The 22,412-nt window shown below is 42.6% G+C and overlaps 1 protein-coding gene across 2 annotated transcripts; it reads left to right on the top strand.

Moving 5' to 3' along the window:
• Positions 1–3,927: 3,927 nt before the first annotated feature.
• Positions 3,928–21,919, top strand: LOC106545491 (sulfotransferase 1C2). 2 transcript variants are annotated; one of them, XM_087714092.1, is made up of 8 exons: positions 3,928–4,019; positions 10,345–10,510; positions 11,719–11,844; positions 12,032–12,129; positions 13,630–13,756; positions 15,845–15,939; positions 18,060–18,240; positions 20,799–21,919. In XM_087714092.1, the coding sequence occupies exons 2-8, from the start codon at positions 10,354–10,356 to the stop codon at positions 20,909–20,911; spliced, it is 897 nt and encodes a 298-aa protein (XP_087570218.1). In that variant the 5' UTR covers positions 3,928–4,019; positions 10,345–10,353; the 3' UTR covers positions 20,912–21,919. The 2 variants fall into 2 exon arrangements, with proteins under 2 accessions (XP_087570218.1, XP_087570219.1); XM_087714093.1 differs by having other exon boundaries at positions 3,936–4,019; positions 10,313–10,510.
• Positions 21,920–22,412: the final 493 nt, after the last annotated feature.

The following is a 22,412-nucleotide window of genomic DNA, read 5'->3' as shown; positions in this document are numbered from 1 at the left end:
TGCCTTTTCAGTAAAGGATGTAATATTTTTGCTAATGCCAGTTGTTTCTAAGCATTTTATGATCCAACTATGTGGCAGTGAGTCAAATGCCTTTTTGTAATCAATCCAGACCATATTCAAGTTCGTTTTTCTGTTCTTACAATTTTCTAATATCATTTTATCAATTAGAAGCTGATCTTTTGTGCCCCTGCTCCTTCTTTTGTTGCCTTTTTGCTCTACTGGCAAGATGTTGTTTGTTTCCAAATAATCCATCATGTTATCTGCAATAATGCCTGTGAGTAATTTGAAGGTTGTTGGCAAGCATGTTATTGGTCTATAGTTTTCAGGTGTTGTTCCTTTAGTTGGATCTTTCTGAATCAAGTATGTTTTTCCAGTTGTCAACCATTCATCAATTTGGCCCTTTTGTAAAATTTCATTCAGTTGCCTGGCCAATATTGCATGTAAACTGGTCAGATATTTGAGCCAGAAACCATGTAATTGGTCTTTTCCAGGTGATGTCCAATTCTTTACCTTTTTAACTTTTTGACTTTTTGATTTTTGATCATCTCAGTTGTTATTTGTAGGATTGTAGGATTTATTATAATTTATAGGCCGCCCTTTTCCCTGAGGGGACTCAGGGCGGCTTACAAAAACACGGGGAGGGGGGTACAAAGACAAAAGCATAAGACAATACATAATATTAAAAAATAGAGCACAACATTCATTCATCATTCGGGGGGGGGACGAACTAAGGTTTTTATCCCCAGGCCTGACGGGATAGCCAGATCTTAAGGGCCGTGCGGAAGGCCTGGGCGGTGGTGAGGGTGCGGATCTCCACGGGGAGATTGTTCCATAGCGTCGGAGCTGCAACTGAGAAGGCTCTCCTCCGCGTAGTCGCCAGTCGGCACTGACTGGCGGATGGAATTCGGAGGAGGCCTACCCTGTGCGATCTGATGGGACACAGGGAGGTAATTGGCAGAAGGCGGTCTCTCAAATAGCCAGATCCACTACCATGGAGCGCTTTGTGAGTGGTAAGTAGGACCTTGAAGTGCACCCGGAGACCGACAGGTAGCCAGCGCAGCTCACGGAGGATCGGTGTTATGTGGGCGAACCGTGGTGCGCCCACGATCACTCGCGCGGCCGCATTCTGGACTAGCTGAAGTCGCCGGATGCTCTTCAAGGGCAGCCCCATGTAGAGCACGTTGCAGTATTCCAGCCTAGAGATCACAAGGGCTCGAGTGACTGTTGTGAGGGCCTCCCGGTTCAGGTAGGGCCGCAACTGGCGCATCAGGCGAACCTGAGCAAATGCCCCCCTGGTCACAGCTGACAAATGATGGTCGAAACTCAGCTGTGTGTAATACTTGCATTTGTTTGTTGCCAATGCTTTTCTCAAAGTTATGTATCCACTTTGCTTCCTTGTTGTAGTCCTTTGCATTTTCCCACAATTCTTTCCAGAATTCAACTGTGGCCTGCTTTTCTGGTTTTTCACTTTTGGTGTCACCATTCACATTAAGACTTTGATAAAAACACCGTTGGTCTGATCGAAATTGCTGATTTTGTTTATATTGGATTATTATTATTATTATTATTATTATTATTATTATCATCATCATCCTTTATATACAATACAAAAAGGGTTTCTAATCTTCTTTTCATGGGTGCCAGTCAATATTCATATCCAGTTATTACTTACCATAACACTACACATTGTATACATTATTATCATTATCAATTATTTATTTAATTGTATCTATTATCACTAAATTTCGCTAAGTTTAGTTAGTTTTAAATTATATTCTTCCATCTATCAATCATCTATCTTTCCAATAACAAAGCAGTGTCATATCTTCTGCCATTTGTGGCATCAGTCCTCTAATTATCTCCTTAATCAGCTTTGTATGGACTCCTCTTAGCAACTCTTTGCTTGTAAGATCTCTCATGTAATTTCAATGCCCTTCTTCTGTTTCCTTAATCTCCTTATTTTTGATTGTCGGTGGTGGTATCAAAACTATTGCTAATAAGGTTTCTCTCTTTAAGTCCATTAATTCTTTTATTTTTTCCTCTTCTGTATCTTCCCATCTGGGGTAAGTTTCCCCTCCATTTAATTCCTCTTTCAATATTCCATTCTTTCCATTTTCAGAAACAAACCAATCACCATAAATATGAGCAATTTTAATTTCTTTATATTCATTTTCCTCTTTGATTTTTTGGATGTTAACCACCACTTTTTCCATTTGATGAACATCTTCAACTTCTCCATCATATTTTATTGTTAGATGCACTAAGTAATCCAACTTCTTCTCTATCCTCTCATTTGTATTTGATAATTTCTGTATTTCTGAGAATATCTTTTGCAGATTTAAAACTACTTTCTGGTGTTGAAATTGCGCCATTATTTCCAGCTAACAAACACTGCTACTCTTAGAAGCTTAGAAGGTTTTAGCAGAATTAAGCATCACAATTACATCTTTGGTTAATAATCTACTTCAAAGGAACATCTGTGTGTTTTTCTTATTATTATTATCACTCTCTATTAACAAGCTGTGAATCTTTGAAGTGCCAAGCCAGGATAATCAGTGAAAGAAGTATTTCGTTTCCAATATACAAACATCTAGCTTCCGAGTAGCAGCGTTACAATGTTACAATGTTACCACTTCTTTGTTTCTTTTTGTATCTTTTTGTATTTCAAGTTAAAAAAAAAGGTCTGATTCTTAAATGAGTTAGAAAAACACCCACAGTAATGAAAGAGGAGAGTTTTAGTCCATAGATTACGGAGAATAGTCAAAGAAAAAAAAGTAGAAGAAGGAAACTTAATCCATTTGTTTTAAAAGGCTTGCATAAATTCCATCCATAAAAATAGCATTTAAAAAGTAAGATAACCCACTGTTCAAAACCAGTCCAAATTTAATTCTGCTGCTTATTTCTTCTGTTCTCCAATTTAAATTAATTTTAAGTTTTTTTATAGGCAGTCACTTTTAAAACAGTAAAAATTCCTCACCAGCTGAAAACACTTTCTCTTTCCATATCCTTGCGTTTTGGAGTCGCTCCGACCTCATCAGCCGTTTGGCTGGATTTTTTGTCACTGGCTTAAAGAACTTCTCTTGGATCAATCAGAGACTTTGTGATGTCCCTGTGATCAGCAAGATGTATTCTTTCTGTTCACTGTCTTTATGGGATAGTTTAGGTCCATTTGGACCATCCAGAGACAAAAGTGTCGACTGCTATCTCAGAGCATTGAGATCGCACATCGTGTCATCGCGACTTCGGCTCCTCCCCTCTGAGCCCAACATTTATGTTGCTAAGTGAGACAATGGTTGAGTGGGTTTTGCCCCATTTTACAACCTTTCTTGCTATAGTTGTTAACTTGTTAAGTGAATCACTGCAGTTATTAAATTAGTGACATAGTTGTTAAGTGAATATGGCTTCCTCATTGACTCTGCTTCTCAGACGATCACAGAAAATGATCACATGACCCAGGACACTGCAACCGTCATAATGTGAGCCAGTTGACAAGCATCCAAATCCATGGGGATGCGGCAATGGTCATAAATGTGGGGGGGAAAACAGCCATGTCACTTTTTTCAGCACCATCATCATCAAATGGTCACTAAATGAACTACTGTAAGTTGAGGACTGGCTGTTTTTCTCTCTCAGTCCAACCCACCTAACAGGATGGTCGTTGTGGGAAGAACAGGAGGGAGAAGGAGCATTAGCTATGTTCACTGCCCTGAGTTTTATTATGAAAATAATAAAAGCAGGATTTAAAGAAATAAAATAAATCTCAGTCTGCCATGAAAACGTGGCTTATGTAGGCTCCACTTTTTCCACAAGCCTATTGAGATAATCATTACCATTTCACTGGTTAAACAGTTGAAACAAAATGGACTTTGGAACCAGATACCAGCTCCTTTAAGAAGGAGCTTGCTTGGATGCTAAAAATATGATTGCCTTTTGCTGACCACATCACGTTGGGCGGCGGAAGCAGCACCTGAGCAGGTACCCATTCCAAGTGATTCTGTTCGGTTGTCAGAGAAGGTCAGGTAAGTCCATGTCTCCAGGTTTAATTTTAACTGAAGAGTTATGCTTTTGCAAACTAATTAAAGGAGCTTCTTGGATGAGAAGTAAAAACATTTTCCCCCCCAAAAAAATCAAGTTCAGTTGCCCTTTGGATTAAAAAAAAAACAAACATTTGGGAGCTGGATGATTAGAAAATTTCCATAGACGCTGAACTGCGTTGCAGGAAAGGTTGTAGAGTTTTTCTCTGTTGCTTCATACTGAGTTGGGACAATCGTGACCCGTCAAAACTGCGGAGGACAAAATCGCGCTCGCCGAAAGCGCGCATGTGACGTCATCACAGCGCGACGAAAAAAATTAACATTTTAAATAAAATTAAAATTAAAGCAAGCCGATTCACATAAAGGTAAGGGTTAGGGTTAGGTTAAGGGTTAGGGTTAGGTTTAGAGCGTTAGGGTTACGTTTAGCGTTAGGTTAAGGGTTAGCGTTAGGTTTAGCGTTACGTTAACGGTTAGGTTTAGGGTTAGATTTAGGGTTAGGTTAAGGGTTAGGGTTAGGGTTAGGGTTAGGTTTGGGGGGGTTAGGGTAAGGTTTTCGCTTTATTTTTACATTTTTCGATCACAGCGCGGTGTTTTCGTCGCGCTGTGATGATGTCAAATGCGCGCTTTCGTCGAGCGTGATTTTGTCCTCCGCGATTTTGTGGTGGAACCGGGACAATAGTCAACCAAAGATGAAGTAGGTAAGACACATTGAAATCTACTAAGTGGAAGCTTCACAATACCATAAGAGACCTAAAGGCCTAGGGGGGTGACATGATAGCAGTATTCCAGTATTTGAGGGGCTGCCATAAAAATGAGGGGAGGGGGGGAGTTTCAACTTATTGTCCTGTGGGCAGGACAAGAAACAGTGGATGGAAACTAATCAAGAAGAGAGCAATTTGGAATTAAGGAGGAACTTCCTAACAGTGAAGACATGTAACCAATGGAACGGCGTGCCTTCAGAAGTTCTAGGGGCTTCATCACTGGAGGCTTTTAAGAAGAGACCGGACAACCACCGATCTGAAATGGTATAGGGCAGGGATGGCTAAACTTTTTCCCATCGCGTGACAAAAGCGGAGGGAGCGCGGGGGGGGGGGGGGGTTATGCATGGGCATGGCCACACCCATAATTCTATGTACATGACCCCCCCAGCGCATGTGTCCATGACCCCCGCTCTTCCCCCTCCCTCGCTTTTGGCATGCGGTGGACCTGTTTATCGCCCTCCCAGGCTCCAGAGGCTTTCTAGGAGCCCGGGGAGGACAAAAACAGCCTCCCCCACCCCTGCCCCCGGAAGCCCTCTGGAGGGCAAAAAACAGCCTTACAGGCAACCCGGAAGTTTGGGAGTCAACTTCTGGTTTGGCTGTAGGACCATTTTTCACCATCCGGAGGCTTTAGAAAGCTTTCCTGAAGCCTCCGGAGGGCAAAAAACATCCCAATACACAACAGAAAGTCTCTGACTCTGTGACTCCTGGTAATTTCATGGATTTTACCTGATAGCTATGATCACATTCCAATTGGTTCTACAGAGGTTGACTCTTTAGGAGAAATAATGGAAAATCCAATTGTGGTGCTCCAACATTGGAGGTTTTTAAAAGAGATTGGATAACCATTTGTCTGAAATGATATGTGGTCTCCGGCTTGAACAGAGGGTTCGACTAGAAGACCTCCAAGGTCCCTTCCAATTCTGTTGCACTGCTCCATTGTCCTGTTCTAAAAGATGGGGGGGAGCTATGGAAATATTTTGAGCATAGAGAAAAGGTGCAAACTTTATGTGGAAATATGTATGTGAATTTATCTGTAAACTAAGGATAAATTTCCTGACGGTTAGAACAATTAATCAGTGGAACAACATGCCTCCAGAAGTTGTAAATGCTCCAACACTGGAAGGTTTTTAAGAAGAGATTGGATAACCATTTGTCTGAAATTATATAGGATTTCCTGCCTAAGCAGGGGGTTGGACTAGAAGAATTCCAAGGTCTTTTCCAACTCTGTTATTATGTTCTAAATATAATTGATTGTTGGTTGGTCTTTTCCTAAGTCAGAGGAGAGCAGCCCTCTGCTGGTTGAAGGACACAGTGCTAGGGAGTGGTGGGATTGAAATTTTTTTACTACCGGTTCTGTAGGCGTTACTTTGTAGGGGAAGGATACTGCAAAATCCCATTCCCTCCCCATCCCACTAACCTGCTTTCCAGCCCTGTTCTCCTGTTCAGGGCAACAAAAGAAGATCGGATGGGAGACAGCGGGCCTATTTGCCGGTTCTCTGAACTACTCAAAATTTCCACTACCGGTTTTCCAGAATCTGTCAGAACTGGCTGAATGCCACCTCTAGGGTTGCAATCTTCCTTTTCTCCCATTTTTGAGACAATGGGTTTTTTTTTCTCCTTATTGTTTTAAAAATGCTAAACTAGTTGAGCTTACATTACAATTCCCATAAACTTTCCAACTCTGAATGATGCAGTAATTAATATGTTAATATTAATATGTGCAATAACATGTAGCTGATTCTGGGCAATATGACATGATTTGATCAAAGAGCAGTCGAGGTTAATTCTTGATCCAAAATTTATCCATTCTTGATATAACCTCTGTTGAGTGATATTTGGAAATTCCACTAGAACAAGGGACACATTCTGTTCATAGGAGTGCCTTTTAATAAAAATATATAAGTTAGCTGCAAAAGGTGCTACCAAGCTCTTTCTGAGTTTTGATTGATTGATTGATTGATTGATATTGATTGGTTGATGATTTTGCAACATTAGACTAACACAGCTCTCCTGTGATGGAAAATCAGCCAACAGTTGTACTAAAACATACCCAACTAAACTGAAATTGCCAATAAATTAAATGTAACTTAGATGGGAGGGACTTTCTAGACATATCAATCAATAATTATTTATTCACAAAGGAGAGTCAGTAACAAGGAGTGCTTGAGATAAAACAGGAAAAAAAAAACAAAGGTAGAAATATGCATATGTACATTTAAGATTAAAAAGTACATGGATATCTTGAAAGTTATTGACTTAGGGAGACTGAACATTTCCCAAAGGAGTGGAGAAAGAATTTATAATTAGAAAACTGGCTGAATATGATTAAACACACAAGGAATTTGCCTCCGGCGCAGAAGCTCCCCATACATGGAAAGCAACAGGATAATAATAATCATAATGATTCCAATATGTGGGGACAATAAAGACAGTAAAAATGGTAATAATGATACTACAGTCATGCAACAGGGGTAAAGATTTGAGATTTGAGATTCAGACTTTTGCTCAATGTCTTGAGAGACTTTCAAAACTGGTACTTTTTTCCTCGTTAACACTAGGTGAGTAACAACACATGTGTTGTAGCTGGTATATGTAAGGAAAGTTATTTGCAAGCATGTACAATTTGCAAATTACTCTGAAAGGTATTTGCAAGCAATTTGCGTTCTTTGCAAATTACTGCTTCACGCATGAGCCTAAGAGGCATTTACAGGTAGTCCTTGACTTACGACCATAATTGGGCCAGAATTTTTGTTGTTAAATGAGATATTTGTCAAGTGAGTTTTGCCCCGTTTTACAACTTTTCTTGCCACCATTGTTAAGTGAATTACTGTAGTTCATAAGTTAGTAACTTGGTTGTTAAGTGAATCTGGCTTCCCCATTGACTTTGCTTGTCAGGAGGTCGCAAAAGGGGACAACGTGACCCCGGGATGCAGCAAAGGTCATAAATATGAACCAGTTGCTAAGTACTGGAATTTTGGTCACATGATCATGGGGATGCTGCAAAAGTTGTAACTATGAAAAGTGGTCACATCACGTTTTTAGTGCCGTTGTAACTTTGAATGATCACTAAGTGAACTATCACTAAGTGACTACCCGTAATTAATTTCAAAATCGAAGGCACTTCAATCCCCAAAAGCAGTGATAGCTAACCTTTTTGTTGTCTCGTGCAGAAAGTGTGTGCGCCCGCACACATAATGCAATGCGCACGCTACATCCCCCATGCACCCTAACCCCATACATTCATGCACGACACCCCATGCATGCACCTGAGACCCCCCCCTCATACTCCCCCATCCATTTTCTGCTTCCAAGTTGATGCAGGAGGCCTTCCAGGCCCAAAAGGGAGCATCGAGGCTCGCGCATACCTCATTTTGGGCCTGGAAAGCCTCCTGCACTAACCTGGAAGCCAAAACAGAGTCCGGGTGTGCTACGCGAGCCCCCCAAATGCAACCCAAGCACCCTCCCATGCATGCGTGCATGCACCCTGCACATGCGTCCTGTCCCTGTTCCTGCGCAGCAGAGACCCGAAGGCCAGCTGGCCAGGGGGAGGCACATACGCATGCGCAGGGGAGTTGGGCTGGGGCAATGGCTAGCATGCCCACAGAGAGGGCTCTAGATGCCATCTTTGGCACAGATGCCATAAGTCCACCATCACGGCCCTAAAGTTTCAACCCACCAAAAGCAGCCTAAAAATGGCACACATTATCATGTCCATTTTGCCAGCCTCGCAAGTTAGAGAGAATCCAGAGGACGCTACAAGCCATCCTCGTTTAATGACTGTGCTGTTTAGCAATTCCTCGAAGTTACAACATTGCTGGAAAAAAAGTAACTTATGATCAGTCCTTGCACTTATGACCACCACTGCTGCATCGTGGAGACACATGTTCCCTATTTGTGCACAGCTGGTTTCCAACAAACAGAAGCATGAAGATGCAGACAATACATGACAATTGTAGGTGTTAAGCGAGGACTACTGATATAAGAATCCAAAGAGGATTCAGCTTCTGTCTGCAGAGATGGAGGCCTTAGGGTTGGGACTCCAAGCTTCCTTCAGTCCTTCTTCCATATTTATTTCCCAAATCCCTTTCCTCTCAGTTTCCCCTTCTTTCCAAAACACTGGAAGTAGGAACTTCTACACCATGCTGTGATTGATAGTTCTAGCAGTCAATCATTTTATTTTAAAAGGAAATGAAAGAGGAGAAGAGATTAGGTAAGATCGTTACCACATTTGTCTTATAGACAGACCACAATACCCCGAATTTAAGACAATTTGCCGCCAAAAGGAGGATTAATCAGAAAAAAATCTTGTAATACAAACAAAGCACCTGAATGATGTGTAGTTTTGAAACCTTGGCTAGCATCATAGGTTGTAAACACTGCCATTAAAACATCCAAGACTTATTGTTAGGTTTCAAACAAATACACTATAATCTTTCAAGTCAAGGATTTCTCTTTACTCCAGTCCAGCTACTGATAGTACTCCAGAAGAGCACCTGTATAAACAAATTATGCTCTTCCTACTGTTCCTTTCAAACAAAATTAAGGACTTTAAAATCCAACCGAGCGTTGAAAAGAAACAGATTCTTGATCCACAGATACAAAAAGTGAGGAAAAATAGAAGAAGAAGGAAAAAAGAGACCAGTGCAATTTAAAAAGTAAGAGGATTTGTAAGAATTCCATCCATTTAAAAAATGAAGTTAAGGAAAAATAAATAACACACTAATTTTAATACAGGCTTAATCCACTGCTTACTCTCTTCTGTCTTCAATTTTAATTTTACTCTAAATCTTTTTGGGTTCTCTAATAGCAGAGATTTTTCTCACCATTTTGACACTCTCTCTTTCCTGCTTTCTTTCCGTTCACAGGCTGTCCCAACCTTCTGCAGCTTCAATGGCTGCTTCTCTTGTAGCTGGAAAAAGAGCTTCTCCTGGATCGATCAGGGGCTTTGCGATGCCCCTGAGATCAGCAGGACATGCCCTTCTCTATCACCGTCTCTACGGGACGGTTTAGGTCCAAAAGGACCATCCAGCAGCAGAGATATTGACAGCAATCCTGGAGCTCCAAGATTGCATGTCGTGTTGTAGCGACGTCAGCCCCTCCCTCGGCAGATATATTTTCATGTGCCCAGAGAGAGAAATATCTGCCTCTACCAAGAATAGAACTCACAGCCTCCTGATCATGAGGCGAGAGCTCCACCTTGAGGCCACCGCACCACTCTATTCATTTATATAACAACACTACATAATTACATAAATTATAAATAATCTGGACTGAATTGAATTTAGAGAACTTCGCCCACTAAATAGGGATGATTACTAAATGCAAAGAAAGATTTTTCCTTTAGATATGAAATCCATTAAAATGAAGTCTGTTAAATCAAGATTTTTACTAGTAGTTTCCCCAATAACACCAAATCATAGAATTGGATAGGTGATCTTGTCTAACACCCTGCTTATGAAGGATTCATTAGAGAAGGTTTGAAGATCTCCAGGAAAGATTTTTTTTTGTTTTACCCAGATTTTCTTCCCTGCCTTGTCCATTTGTCATAGCTAAGATCCATGGAGCAAGGAAAAGATCCCACATCAGACACCTGCCCTTTACTTGGTGAGGTGGAAGGGATTCCCTTGCAAAAAAGCACTTGTAATGAGTGGGACCGGATCCAGCGCTTCCAAGCCAAGCCAGATGACATACTTCTTTGTACTTACCCAAAATCAGGTAAAGAATCTAGGGGTAAAGTCATGTCCAGTTTGTGAGTATATAGTACCCCAAGGTACCTATACCTTGGCTAACCTTTTTATCATCTCGTGCCAAAAGCGTGTGCATGCCTGAAACCATAATATCATGTGCTTGTGACCCCCTGTACGCCCCACCCTCATGCATGCCTGCATGACACCCATGCATGCATGCTCAACCCCCCACATGCACGTCTGTATGCACGAGCCTCCACATTCTCCCACCCCATGCATGCACTCCACTCCCCCGCCCATTTTTTGCTTCCAGGTTGGTGCAGGATGTCTCCTTGTCCCAAAACAGGGCATGGGGGCACTGCATGAGTCCCCAAAATGCAATGCAAGCACCCTCCCATGCATGCGCATCCCCACATGTGCCCTACCCCTGCACATGCACAGCAGAGACCCAAAGATCAGGTGACTGGTGGGAGACATGCACGCATGCGTGGTGGAGCTGGGCTGGGGCGATGGCTGACATGCCCGCAGAGAGAGCTCTGCGTGCCACCTGTGGCACGCGTGCCATAAGTTCGCCATCACAGTTATAGAGGAAAGTAAACTCCTCATGGCTTTCGACAGATCCCATTACTGGTCTAGTATAATTCTGTTCTGTTTTTCAAGAGAGTCCGTTCAGCTCTCTGGGATGGCCGTTAGATTTTGAAGAATGATCTTGCATTGTCAGAGAGAATTTAATCTGGTTTGGTGATCCTTTGCAAAATCCAATTCCCAACCTTTCCTAGCTAAGCTGAAATTGTTCCTGTGATGCTTTGCGATGCTTTTCTGAGGGTGATGAAAGAGAAGGTTTCTTGATTTGCATAATTCCTTTCACCATTTGGGGGCTGGCGGAAGTGAGAACAAACCTGCAAATTATGAAAAAGTTTGTGATCGCAGACATTGGCTTATTTTGAGGGTCTTGAGCAAGGGTGGTGTTCCTTTACCTTCCCTACCAGTTCGCAAATGTCAGCATCCGCGCATGAGCTCCACCTTCTGCAAATGCCCTTTGCCTTAAAAAAAGGCCTAAATGGGATGCCGTAGTTTTGGGACAGGTGGGCGGGGCCATCCGCGATTTCCGCTACTGGTTTGGGCAAACCGGTCAGAACCGGCAGAATATCACTTCTGGCCTAGAGGCATAGTAGATCGCTTATGCGTAGCACAGAATAGATGAATGTTGATCTCTCAATCTCTCTCTCCCCTTAGGTACCACTTGGATACAAGAGATAGTGGATATGATCCAACAAGAAGGCGATCTGGAGAAATGCCAGAGAGGCCCCGTGCATCAACGACACCCATTCATTGAATGGGCAAGGCCATTCCACACCTCGGGTAGCCTGCCTTTTCTACCCAAAAGTCTGGGAGCAATTGTTTAGCAGGACATGGGGAGTAGCTGAAGATGTCCAACCACAGATCCTCAGCCAAACTATAAAAGTATAGTCCCCAGACATGCCCTGACCATCCATTCAGGTCCAAATATGGATTCTCACCCTTTTGGTCTTCTGTGTCCTTTAAGCAGGAGTGGATCAAGCTGACATGATGCCGTCTCCAAGGACCCTCAAGACTCACCTTCCTGCCCAGCTGCTCCCTAAGTCCTTCTGGGCAGAGAACTGCAAGGTATTTCTTGTTGCGGCCAAACCTTCTCCAGAAGATCTCAAAATAAAATTACCGTATTTTTTTCGGAGTACAAGATGCACCTTTTCTCCAAAAAAAGAGGTTGAAAATCTGGGTGCGTCTTATCCACTGAATAGAGCATTTTTGGCCTCCCGAAGCCCTGCCCCTTCACAAAAATGGATGTGCAGAGGGGTTGGGAGCCCTGCAAAGTGTCCTGGCGGCTGGGGAAGGCAAAAACAAACAAAAAACCGAGCCATTTTTTGCTTGTTTTTGCCCCCCCCCCAGCCTCCAGGAGCACTTTGCAGGCCTCTCAAACTTTCTGCCTGCCCCATTTTTCACAAAATTGAGGCAGGTAGAGGGTTTGGGAGCCCTACAGAGTGCAAAACCTTTTTTTTTAAATTTCTCTTCAAAATCTTGATGCGTCTTATACTCCGGTGCATCTTATAGTCCAAAAAATATGGTAAATATGAAGAGGGACATACATATTGCCATTATTTGTTAGATTTATCTCCTACCTCAAGACAGCATATATCCTGGTTGCTCCTACCTTAGCCCCATGCCACAATGTGTGTGTGTGTGTGAGAGAGAGAGAGAGAGAGGGAGGGAGGGAGGGAGGGAGGGAGAGAGAGAGAGAGAGAGAGAGAGAGAGAGGAGAGAGAGAGAGTAGGCTGGGCTCTAAGTGGAGTGATCCCTCCACATTCTGGTTTGTTTGTCTGAATGGAGTGAAATTCTTCTTACCTACGTTGACAATCGTATACCTTTGGGGAGTGGGGGAATACATCTCTTATTTGCTATCAGCAGTGGTGGGATTCCAAATCCTTTCCTATTGGTTCTATGAGAGAGCGCTTTGCACGAGCGCACAGTGCTCAAAGACCACCCTTGATCTCAGCACTGGTGAGCTGAGCTGTTTTTTAGCTCAGCAGAAATATGCTCTGTTGCGCAAATCAGCTGAGCTAAAAAAATAAGGGAATATATGGAAGGGAACGGTAGGGGTGGGGGTGGCAGGGCCAGTGAGAGGTAGTATTTGCCGGTTCTCCGAACTACTCAAAATTTCTGCTACCGGTATGCCAGAACCGATTCGAACCGGCTGAAAACCACCTCTGGCTATCACATGAAAACAGATTTTTGTCGTTTTTAGGCCAAATGATGCCCTAAACAGAGGTCAACAATGAGTTCCTTGACCCTTCCATTGTTTAACTGACTTTAACACTCAATCAGTGTTGAAAACTAGAGTTGAGCGTCGCAGTGAAAGGGTTAAAGACATAATAGCAATATGGAGGAACCTTCTGGGGTGCCCTCCTTTCCTTGATGCTAGTGTCTCTCAACCTTGGCAGCTTTAAGACATGTGGACTTCAACTCCCAGAATTCCCCAGCCAGAATTCTGGGAGTTGAAGTTCGTATATCTCAAAGCTGCCAAGATTGAGGCATGTTGCAAGCACACGCTTCTTTTTATTTATTGTTTCATCCGGGATTGTTTCTTCTGCTGCTGCTGCTTCGCCTCAGTTCATTTACATGGCAAGGAATCCCAAGGATTGCCTGGTGTCCTATTTCCATTTCCAAAGAATGAACAAAATGTTACCGGATCCTGGAACATGGGAGGAATATTTGGAGATTTTCATGGCAGGCAAAGGTGAGTCAAGCACCCATTTCTCAATTTTTTTGAAAGGAACCGGTCATTGGGAGGTGGGGATTTTTCAGTAAAGTGTAGGAAGAAAAATCTAGCCCGGTTCCAAGAAAGGCAAGAAAGGCCTTCGAAATAAAATGGAGGCTGACTGCAAGGGAAGATTTATTTAGTTTCCAGACAGCAGCAATGTTTCTGGGGTGGCTGACAAAATGGCTAAGTGAATGAATGGATCTTTATAGGATTCTGGAGTTTTGTGTTTGAGATACTCCAGGGGGTTGTGCAATGTAGAGAGCCTTGTGTCTTTTACTAATGGTGCTGGGTAAATCCTATTATGTCCTAAACGGCCTGTCCTGTCCTTAAAATTTAGATGGGGGTATGTAGACTTTAATCTCATCAACTCCAACCTTCTGTGCATTTTGTTTATGAATGGATTGGCCCAGTCTTTCTTAACAGATACAAAATATCCACCTCTAAAGACTTAAGGCTTCTGCTTGAGGTTATTAAGAAAGACAGGGGCTGCTTTCTGCCTTTAAGAACATGTTTCTCCATTTCTCCTTTGGGGAAATATTCTATCCTGCCTCTCTTAATATTAAGAATAAAAAATATTTTAATCTGGGGAGGGGAGGGGCTTCCTACAATGGTAAAGAGCAGATTCCTTGCGGGAAATGTTTATTAGGCGTATTATTAGAAAGCCTTGCATTACAAGAAAATAAATTGCACTTGAATGTTAGAGGGAAAATCTGCATCTGCAGCGAAGGCAGGTTGATGATGGCAGAAGCAGTTGTGGGATCCTTAGTGCTCGTTTCCTTGGAGACGTTTCATTACCCAACTAGATAATCTCATCAGTGCTAGGAGGAGGAAGGATTTGCAAATTACTTTTTTATCTAGTTGGGTAATGGAACATTTGTAAGAAAACAACCAAGCTCAGAGAGCAACAAAGGTTCAGCTCAACCCTGAGCTACAAATATTATCTTCTAGAAGCAGTTGCCTAGATGAGCTCAGCTCTGTTGGATCCATTCTAGTAGTGGTTAACTAGGCATCTATCTGGGATGCTTTAATCTGGATTCGAGCAAGTAGAAGTGAGTTGGACTTGGATATGTATGTCAGTGGTGGGTTGCTCCCGGTCCGGCCTGGTTCAGGAGAACTGGTAGTGGCAATGGCGGAAGGCTCTGCCCACCTGCCAGGGCGCTTCTGTGCATGTGCAGAAGTGTTGTGAGCACTTGTGCATGCACAAGCAAACTGGTAGCGCCAGGATTTGGAACCCACCTCTGGTGTGTGTGTCAGTGTGTGTCAGAGGTGGGTTCCTACCGGTTCAGACCAGTTTGGATGAGTAGGTAGTAACTCAGCCTGCCATGCCCCCAAACCGGTTCTATAGGCAGTGGCGCCATCTTGATTTTCAATTCTGCACATGGGCAGAACAATCTTCATTGCAAAAATTTAATTTTTTTCCTTTTCTAACGTGTTCATGCGCAGACCATTTTAGGTGCAAATGCGCACAAAACCGGCAGTTATGCTGTCAGGAACCCACCCCTGGTGTGTGTGTGTGTGTGACTGTGACTTTGAGTCATTTTTTGGACTCCTGGAAACTGCCCACACAAGTCCCTCCAGATATCTTGTCAAGTGTTTGGAAGAGATCTACCATTGCCTATTTCCCAGGGCTCAGAGGGAGTGGCTGGCCCAAGTTCACCCAGCTGGCTTTATGTCTAATGCAAGACTGGAACTTACAGGGTCCTGATAATTGGTTTGCAAAGTCACCCAGCTGACTTTCATGCCAAAGGCAAGATTAGAACTCACCGTCTCCCAGTTTCTATCTGCTGCCTTAAGCACTGCACCAAACTGACTTTTAAATTGGACTTAAGGAACCTAAATGGCTCTTTCCAATTCTGAGCTGTGATGATGAGAAATGCAGTGGACCATAAGCACGCCATTTCCACCTTTCTTATGGTGAATGTCAATAGGACTGGGGGTCATTTTACAAAGTTTTCGCTGTCTGAGTGGAAAAGAGCAGGGGAGCCCAAACATTTCAGAATAATGTTGTATGTCTCACTGAGATCTTCACCCTCAACATGATGGCTCTGTTCTGTATCTTTCCAGTGGGCTGGGGCTCTTGGTACAATCACGTAAAAGGTTGGTGGAAAGCAAAAGATACTTACCGCGTCCTGTATCTCTTTTATGAAGACATTAAAAAGGTGAGTTCTGGAAAGAAAGTCTGAATAGACTGGAAAATCATGCCCCCCCCCCCCTCTGGTGGCTCCTTCTCCTGCAAGGTTGCAACGTTGAGATGAGATGGGTAGATTGTCCTCATGTTTTTATGCAATCCAGTGAAAAATGAAAGTTCTTTTTCTCTTTATGGAATCCTAGAATTTTATTACTTTTTTTTTAAATAAGGCATGAATAATCTCCCCTTTTAGGAACATTGCCCAATTGCTTGGAAAATGTTGTGAAAATAAACTGTTAGAGAACTTGAGTTAAGATCTGTGCTGCCATGACATTCTTTCAGTCTACTTTTTAAAGTAAATAGGGTTGTAGCTTTGAAGATTTGCACATTGTTTTCTTCTTCCCAGCTTTTTACTGAAAATGCAGGCCTCTTTTTTTGTTTAGATCAATGAGTGATATGGCCAAATGTTCCATCTCTCAGGCTGGGGGGTCAAACAGTACGCCCCTCAGACAGGGTTCGCAATTTGGGAGTCCTCCTGGACCCACAACTGACTCTTGAACACCACTTGTCGGCTGCGACCAGGGGGGCATTTGCCCAGGTTCGCCTGGTGCACCAGTTGCGTCCCTACCTGAACCGGGAGGCCCTCACAACAGTCACTCGTGTCCTTGTGACCTCTAGACTGGACTACTGCAACGTGCTCTACATGGGGCAGCCCTTGAAGAGTATTCGGAGACTTCAGCTTGTCCAGAATGCAGCCGCGCGAGCGATTATGGGTGTACCTTGGTTCACCCACGTAACACCTATCCTCCGCGAGCTGCACTGGCTGCCTATTGGTCTCCGGATACGCTTCAAGGCGCTAGTCGTTACTTATAAAGCCCTTCATGGTATTGGACCTGGGTACTTGAGAGACCGCCTGCTGCCAATTACCTCCACCAGACTGATTAGATCCCACAGATTAGGCCTCCTCCGAATTCCATCCACTGGCCAGTGTCGACTGGCGACTACCCGGAGGAGAGCCTTCTCTGTGGCTGCTCCGACCTTCTGGAACGAACTCCCCGTGGAGATTCGAACCCTCACCACCCTCCAGGCCTTCCGCAAAGCCCTTAAAACCTGGTTGTTCCGACAGGCCTGGGGCTAAAGAGCTGTTGCCCCCTTCTCGAATGGTATGACTGTTGTGAGTTTTTAAATTATATATTGTTATGTTGTTGCTTTTAAATCTTTTGTCTGTATTCCCCTCCCCGGTTCGAGTTGTGAGCCGCCCTGAGTCCCCTTCGGGGGAAAAGGGCAGCATATAAATTTAATAAATTGAATTGAATTGAATTGATATACTTTTGATTGGGACAGGAATTGATCATTTGGCTTGTTGCCTAAGCCTGACGTAATGGACTGAGAGAGAATGGTTGGCCCAAGGTAACCCAATCAGCTTTCATGCCTAAAGTGGGATTAGAACTCTCGATTTCCTAGTGATTGGCCCAATGTCATCCAGCTGACCTTCATGCCTAAGGCGGGACTAGAACTCTATGTTTCCTAGTAATTGGCTCAAGTTTACCCAGCCAACTTTCATGCCTAAGGTGGGACTAGAGCTCCCTGTTTCCTAGTGATTCGCCCATGTTTACCCAACCAACTTTCATGCCTAAAACAGGTGTAGAACCTCTGTCTCCTGGTGATTGGCCCAAAGTAACCAAGCCAGCTTCCATGCCTAAATGTAGGAATAGAACTCACAGTCTTCTGGTTTCTAGCTTGGCGCCTTAACCAATAGACCAAACTTTGCAATTTGCTTATTATGACTGGGTATTTTTTTATTAGCATGAGGATGAGTTGCTAGTGGGTTGCCAACATATGTGTTTCTCTTGGAGTGCCAGAAGGCAGAACTGCTGCAAAAAGATGGTGTGAGGTCATCATGGCATATCTTGAATCAGTTTGGGGTATTTGGTGGCTGGCTTTCAAGGTTACCCAATTTTCCAAGCACACTATATATTATAGGTCGGTGACTGAGAGAATGACTTCATAGTGGCTCATAATAAGCGGATTGATGAAGCCTACTGGGGAAAAGATGTCAGATATTGACTTGACTTTCACTATGGAATTCCTAAGAATCCGTTCTGTTCTGCTTCTCTTTTATTCATCTCTGCTATGCTCTGTCTCACATAGGACCCAAAGCATGAAATCCAGAAGATAATGCAATTTATAGGGAAGCAATTGGATGTGGCAATTCTAGACAAGATTGTGCATCATACCTCCTTCGAAGTCATGAAGCACAATCCCATGGTCAACCGAGCAAATGCACCCCAGTACGTCATGGACCAGTCTATTTCTCCATTCATGAGAAAAGGTATGCTTTCTCCCACTCCCCGTCAAGTCACTAGAAGTCAACTGTCTTTAGGTATCCTACATTACAAGAATTTTAGAGGAATCCTAGAAAAATGCATGTTTGTTTTGGAACATGCGTGCAAGGAACACGTGTGCAAGGAACTGATAAATGATGATTTATCGGGACCCAACATTATAGGTCATTAAACAGGCCTAGACATTCAGGAAATCAAAAAATGAAATTATTAAAAACCACTCAATAAAATGTACAAGACCACAATGGATACCAAAATTTTGTTAAGCAAGGCAGTTATTAAATGAGTCACACCCAATTTTACAAATTCTTTTTTTGCCACACTTGTTAAGTGAATCAATGCAGTTAGGGGTTTACTTTAAACACTTTAAACACTCAAAGAGCCATTTGGATCCGTTTCCCACAGATAAGAAAACACTGGGAGCCACAAAGGTCCTAACCGGAAGCCCCCCATTTAATTCTGGAGCTGACCGGAAGTCCGGTTCCTCCACCGTAGAGTCTCTTCCTAGTGTGGCATGCTTTTTCCTCTACCTGTCCTAACTGAAAGCCCTATCAATTGTGGCGCTGACTCACTCTTTGCTATAGAGTCTCCTCCTGGCGCACCGTGCTTCCCCCCGCCCAACCGAAAGGTTATCTCAAAATTGTGGCACCGACCAGCAACAGGGAGCTGCAACAGAGGGATGAAAGAGCCACATGCGGCTCCAGAGCCATGGCATGCTGACCCCTGAGTTAAGTGAATTGTGCAGTCTTTAAATGAATCTGGCTTTCTCTATTGATTTTGCTTGCCAGAAGCTAGTTGGGAAGGTGATAAATGGTGATTACATGACCCCAGGATGCTACAACCATTGTAAATACATGCCGGATTGCCAAGTAACTGAATTTTGATCACATGAATGTGGGGATGCTGGCTGCGTAGGTTGTAAGTGCAAGGATGCATTGCCAGTCACATTTTGAAATGCTGTTGTAACTTTGAATAGTGAACGGTTATATATTGAGGACTACCTGTAATGTTCTTCGAAAGGCTGGATTTGCAAAGGCTTCCAATTAGGTCATCAACTTACAACAGTTCACTGTTGACGGTTCAACGTTAAAGTTAAAACATCACTTACCAATCATCCCGTGGAGATTCGTACCCTCACCACCCTCCAGACCTTCCGCACAGCCCTTAAGATCTGGCTATCCCGTCAGGCCTGGGGTTAAAGATTATAATCCGCCCCCACCCGAATGATGAATGTTGTTTCTATTTTTAATTATGTATTGTCTTTATACGTCATTGTGTGTATTCCCCTTCCCCATAAGTTGTAAGCCGCCCTGAGTCCCCTCAGGGAAAAGGGTGGCCTATAAATAAACTTATCTACATCTACATCTACATCACTGAAAAATGTTTTTCACAGTCACGACCTTTGCAGCCTCCTCATGATCATGTGATCAAAATTCAGGTGCTTGGCACCTGGTTCATATCTATGACCATTGTTGTGTCCCAAGGTCATGTGATCCCCTTTTGCGACCTTCTGACAAGCAAAGTCAATGGGGAAGCCAGATTCACTTAACAACCAGGTGACTAACTTCATCAATGGCAGTGATTCACTTAACATCTGTGGCAAGAAAGGCCGTAAAATGGGACACAACAAATATCTCACTTAACAGAAATTTTGGGTTACATTGTGATCGTAAGGGGAGGGCTACCCGTATTCTTATTGCGGTTATCTCTTGTTGATAATTGCAGTTCAGAGGAAATTAATGTCCAATGTTGCTTTTTGGTTCCACCACAAAACTGCGCTCGACTAAACCGCGCCCGACTAAACCGCGTCGCTGACGTCATCAACAGGGCGACAACAGCACGGAGACAGAAGCACGCTGTAAACCCTAAACCTAAAATTAACCCCTAAACCTAAACCTAACCCCCCTAAACCTAAACCTAACCCCCCTAAACCTAATCCTAAACCTAATCCTAAACCTAATCCTTAACCTAATCCTAACCCTTAACCTAACCTTAAACCTAACCCTAACCCTTAACCTAACCCTAAACCTAACCCGAAACCTAACCCGAAACCTAACCTTAAACCTAACCCTAAACCTAACCCTAAACCTAACCTTTACCTTAAGTTGAATCGGCTTGCTTTCAAAGCACTATTTAAAGCGCCCTTCTTTCTCTGTGCTGGCTGTTGTCGCCCTGTTGATGACGTCAGCGACGCAGTTTAATCGGGCGCGGTTTAGTTGAGTGCGGTTTGACGGGTCACGTTGCTTTTTTGACTACCTCTAAAGCAGTGGTGGGTTCCCACCAGTTCGGACTGGTTTGGGTGAACCAGTAGTGGTTTGGTAGTCTGGGTTGCTGGAACTGGCAATGAACCACGCCCCCAAACCAGTTCTCCAGTGGCACCATTGTTGCCGCCATCTTGTTTTTCAGTTCTGCATATGCACAGAACAATTTTAATTGCACTGCACATCAAGCGCACAAACGAGCAAACTCACCCCTGCTCTAAGGATCTTGTAAGAAGCATCATTTAAAATTTCCAAGCAGACTATATGGTGTGATTGCCTTACAGGGATGGTTGGTGACTGGAAGAACCACTTCACAGTGGCTCAGAATGAGTGGTTTGATGAAGACTACCGGAAAAAAATGTCGGATACTGATTTGACTTTCACTATGGAACTCTAAGGATCCTCCTCATTTTCATTTCACTTGTTTTCCTGCTATCACAGTCTCACATGGTTCTCCTCCTCCAGCCTCCACAGTGGCAGAAGTCTGTATGATTAATCTTAGGCCATGCTTTCTGCAGCCTCGCTTGTTCTAGTTCTGTAGATCCTATATTTTGTTAAATTGTTTAAAAAACAATGACCATAAGTTGGCATTTCTGATCATTCTTTAAAAAAAATACCTACTTTCATATATCCAATAACATTACACATTTATAACATATTCAAAGTAAGAATTAATTAATTACATTTGTAAACCCTTTCCCCCAAATCATTGTTTGCAATTTATATCCAAATTCCTTATATTAAACCAGTACATATATATGTTAACTATAACTCTTATCATTTCATTATTATTATTAATAATATTTGTTAATAAAAAAATGTAACTAAGTTTTATAATTAGTAAGTAGTAATTTAGCAGCTTATAGATAGTTATGTTAAATAAATAATTGATAAGGGCAATAAGGCATACATATTCAGTATGTTGGTTTGATGAGAAGAAAACAGTAAAGGATTTTTTGTTAACCAATATTAACTATAACAATTAAGAATGGAATGATGATGATAAGGGATACATAGGTATATATATGTGCTACCATAACAAAAGAAACCTGGATACAAATTGTAAACAGTGATTGAGAGGGGGGGGGAAGAGCTTAGAAATTTTGTCAACTAATTTTTGTTTAAAATATGTTATAAAGGTTTAAGGCTTTTGGATGACTCTGTAATAATTAATGAAATGCCATTAGGTGGTTGTTGTTTTTAACCATGGATTATTCTAGACAAAAGGACACTAAAACAATTTCAGTTAAATGAGAACTATGATATGTTGAAAGTAAGACTAATTAAGAACTTTGACATTTGATATGAATGTAATGACTGTGAAAGAGATGTACGGAAAGCTAATTATAACCAATTGACACACTTTCTACAAGATGTAATGTAAGATGGTTATTTTTTGAGTGTGTTGTTTAATAAAAATAAAAAAATGTATAAAAAATATACTGACTGCTTCAGCTAATTTTGATTAGCTTCATTTTAAACGAAGGGCAAACATATTATAGACCATATGCAGGACCCAGTCAGTGCCATTGGGGACAAATCTCTGGACCACCTCACATCCTATGGGTGAAATCTGTCTGCAGTGATGTAAAGTTTCATATTGTATTTTAATGAGGCTGGAAATGTCAGAATCACTCCTTCTGGTGATTGCACAGCTTAATTATCATGCTTCCTAGGACTCTTCATGTTTGAATAATCTACAGCAATGATGGCAAACTTTCCGGCACCAAAAGGGAGCATGAACTCATCTGGACCACAACCCGGAAGAGGAGCTGCCCAGGGGGCTTACGCACATTGGAAAACGAACTTCTGGTTTCCAGTGAACACATGCATGCTGGCTAACTAGTTTCCCAGTTACTGGTGCGCATATGCGCTTGACGATCAGCTGGCTCATGCCG

This window comes from Thamnophis sirtalis, unplaced genomic scaffold (genome assembly GCF_051295495.1).
Source record: "Thamnophis sirtalis isolate CommonGarterSnake01/CBP01778 unplaced genomic scaffold, rThaSir2_p1.2 scaffold_4, whole genome shotgun sequence".
NCBI classification, from domain to species: Eukaryota; Metazoa; Chordata; class Lepidosauria; order Squamata; family Natricidae; genus Thamnophis; species Thamnophis sirtalis.
The sequence above is the reverse complement of the archived record's forward strand: the minus strand, read 5'-3'. Positions and strand labels throughout refer to the sequence as shown.

What these genes read in the sequence shown, in the direction of transcription:
- LOC106545491 (XM_087714092.1), top strand. Translation starts at nt 10,354, where the DNA reads ATGGAGCAAGGAAAAGATCCCACATCAGACACCTGCCCTTTACTTGGT. An exon ending in TTGTACTTACCCAAAATCAG is followed by an intron (nt 10,511 to 11,718) that starts GTAAAGAATCTA and finishes CTCTCCCCTTAG; the next exon opens with GTACCACTTGGATACAAGAG. An exon ending in AAGGCCATTCCACACCTCGG is followed by an intron (nt 11,845 to 12,031) that starts GTAGCCTGCCTT and finishes TCCTTTAAGCAG; the next exon opens with GAGTGGATCAAGCTGACATG.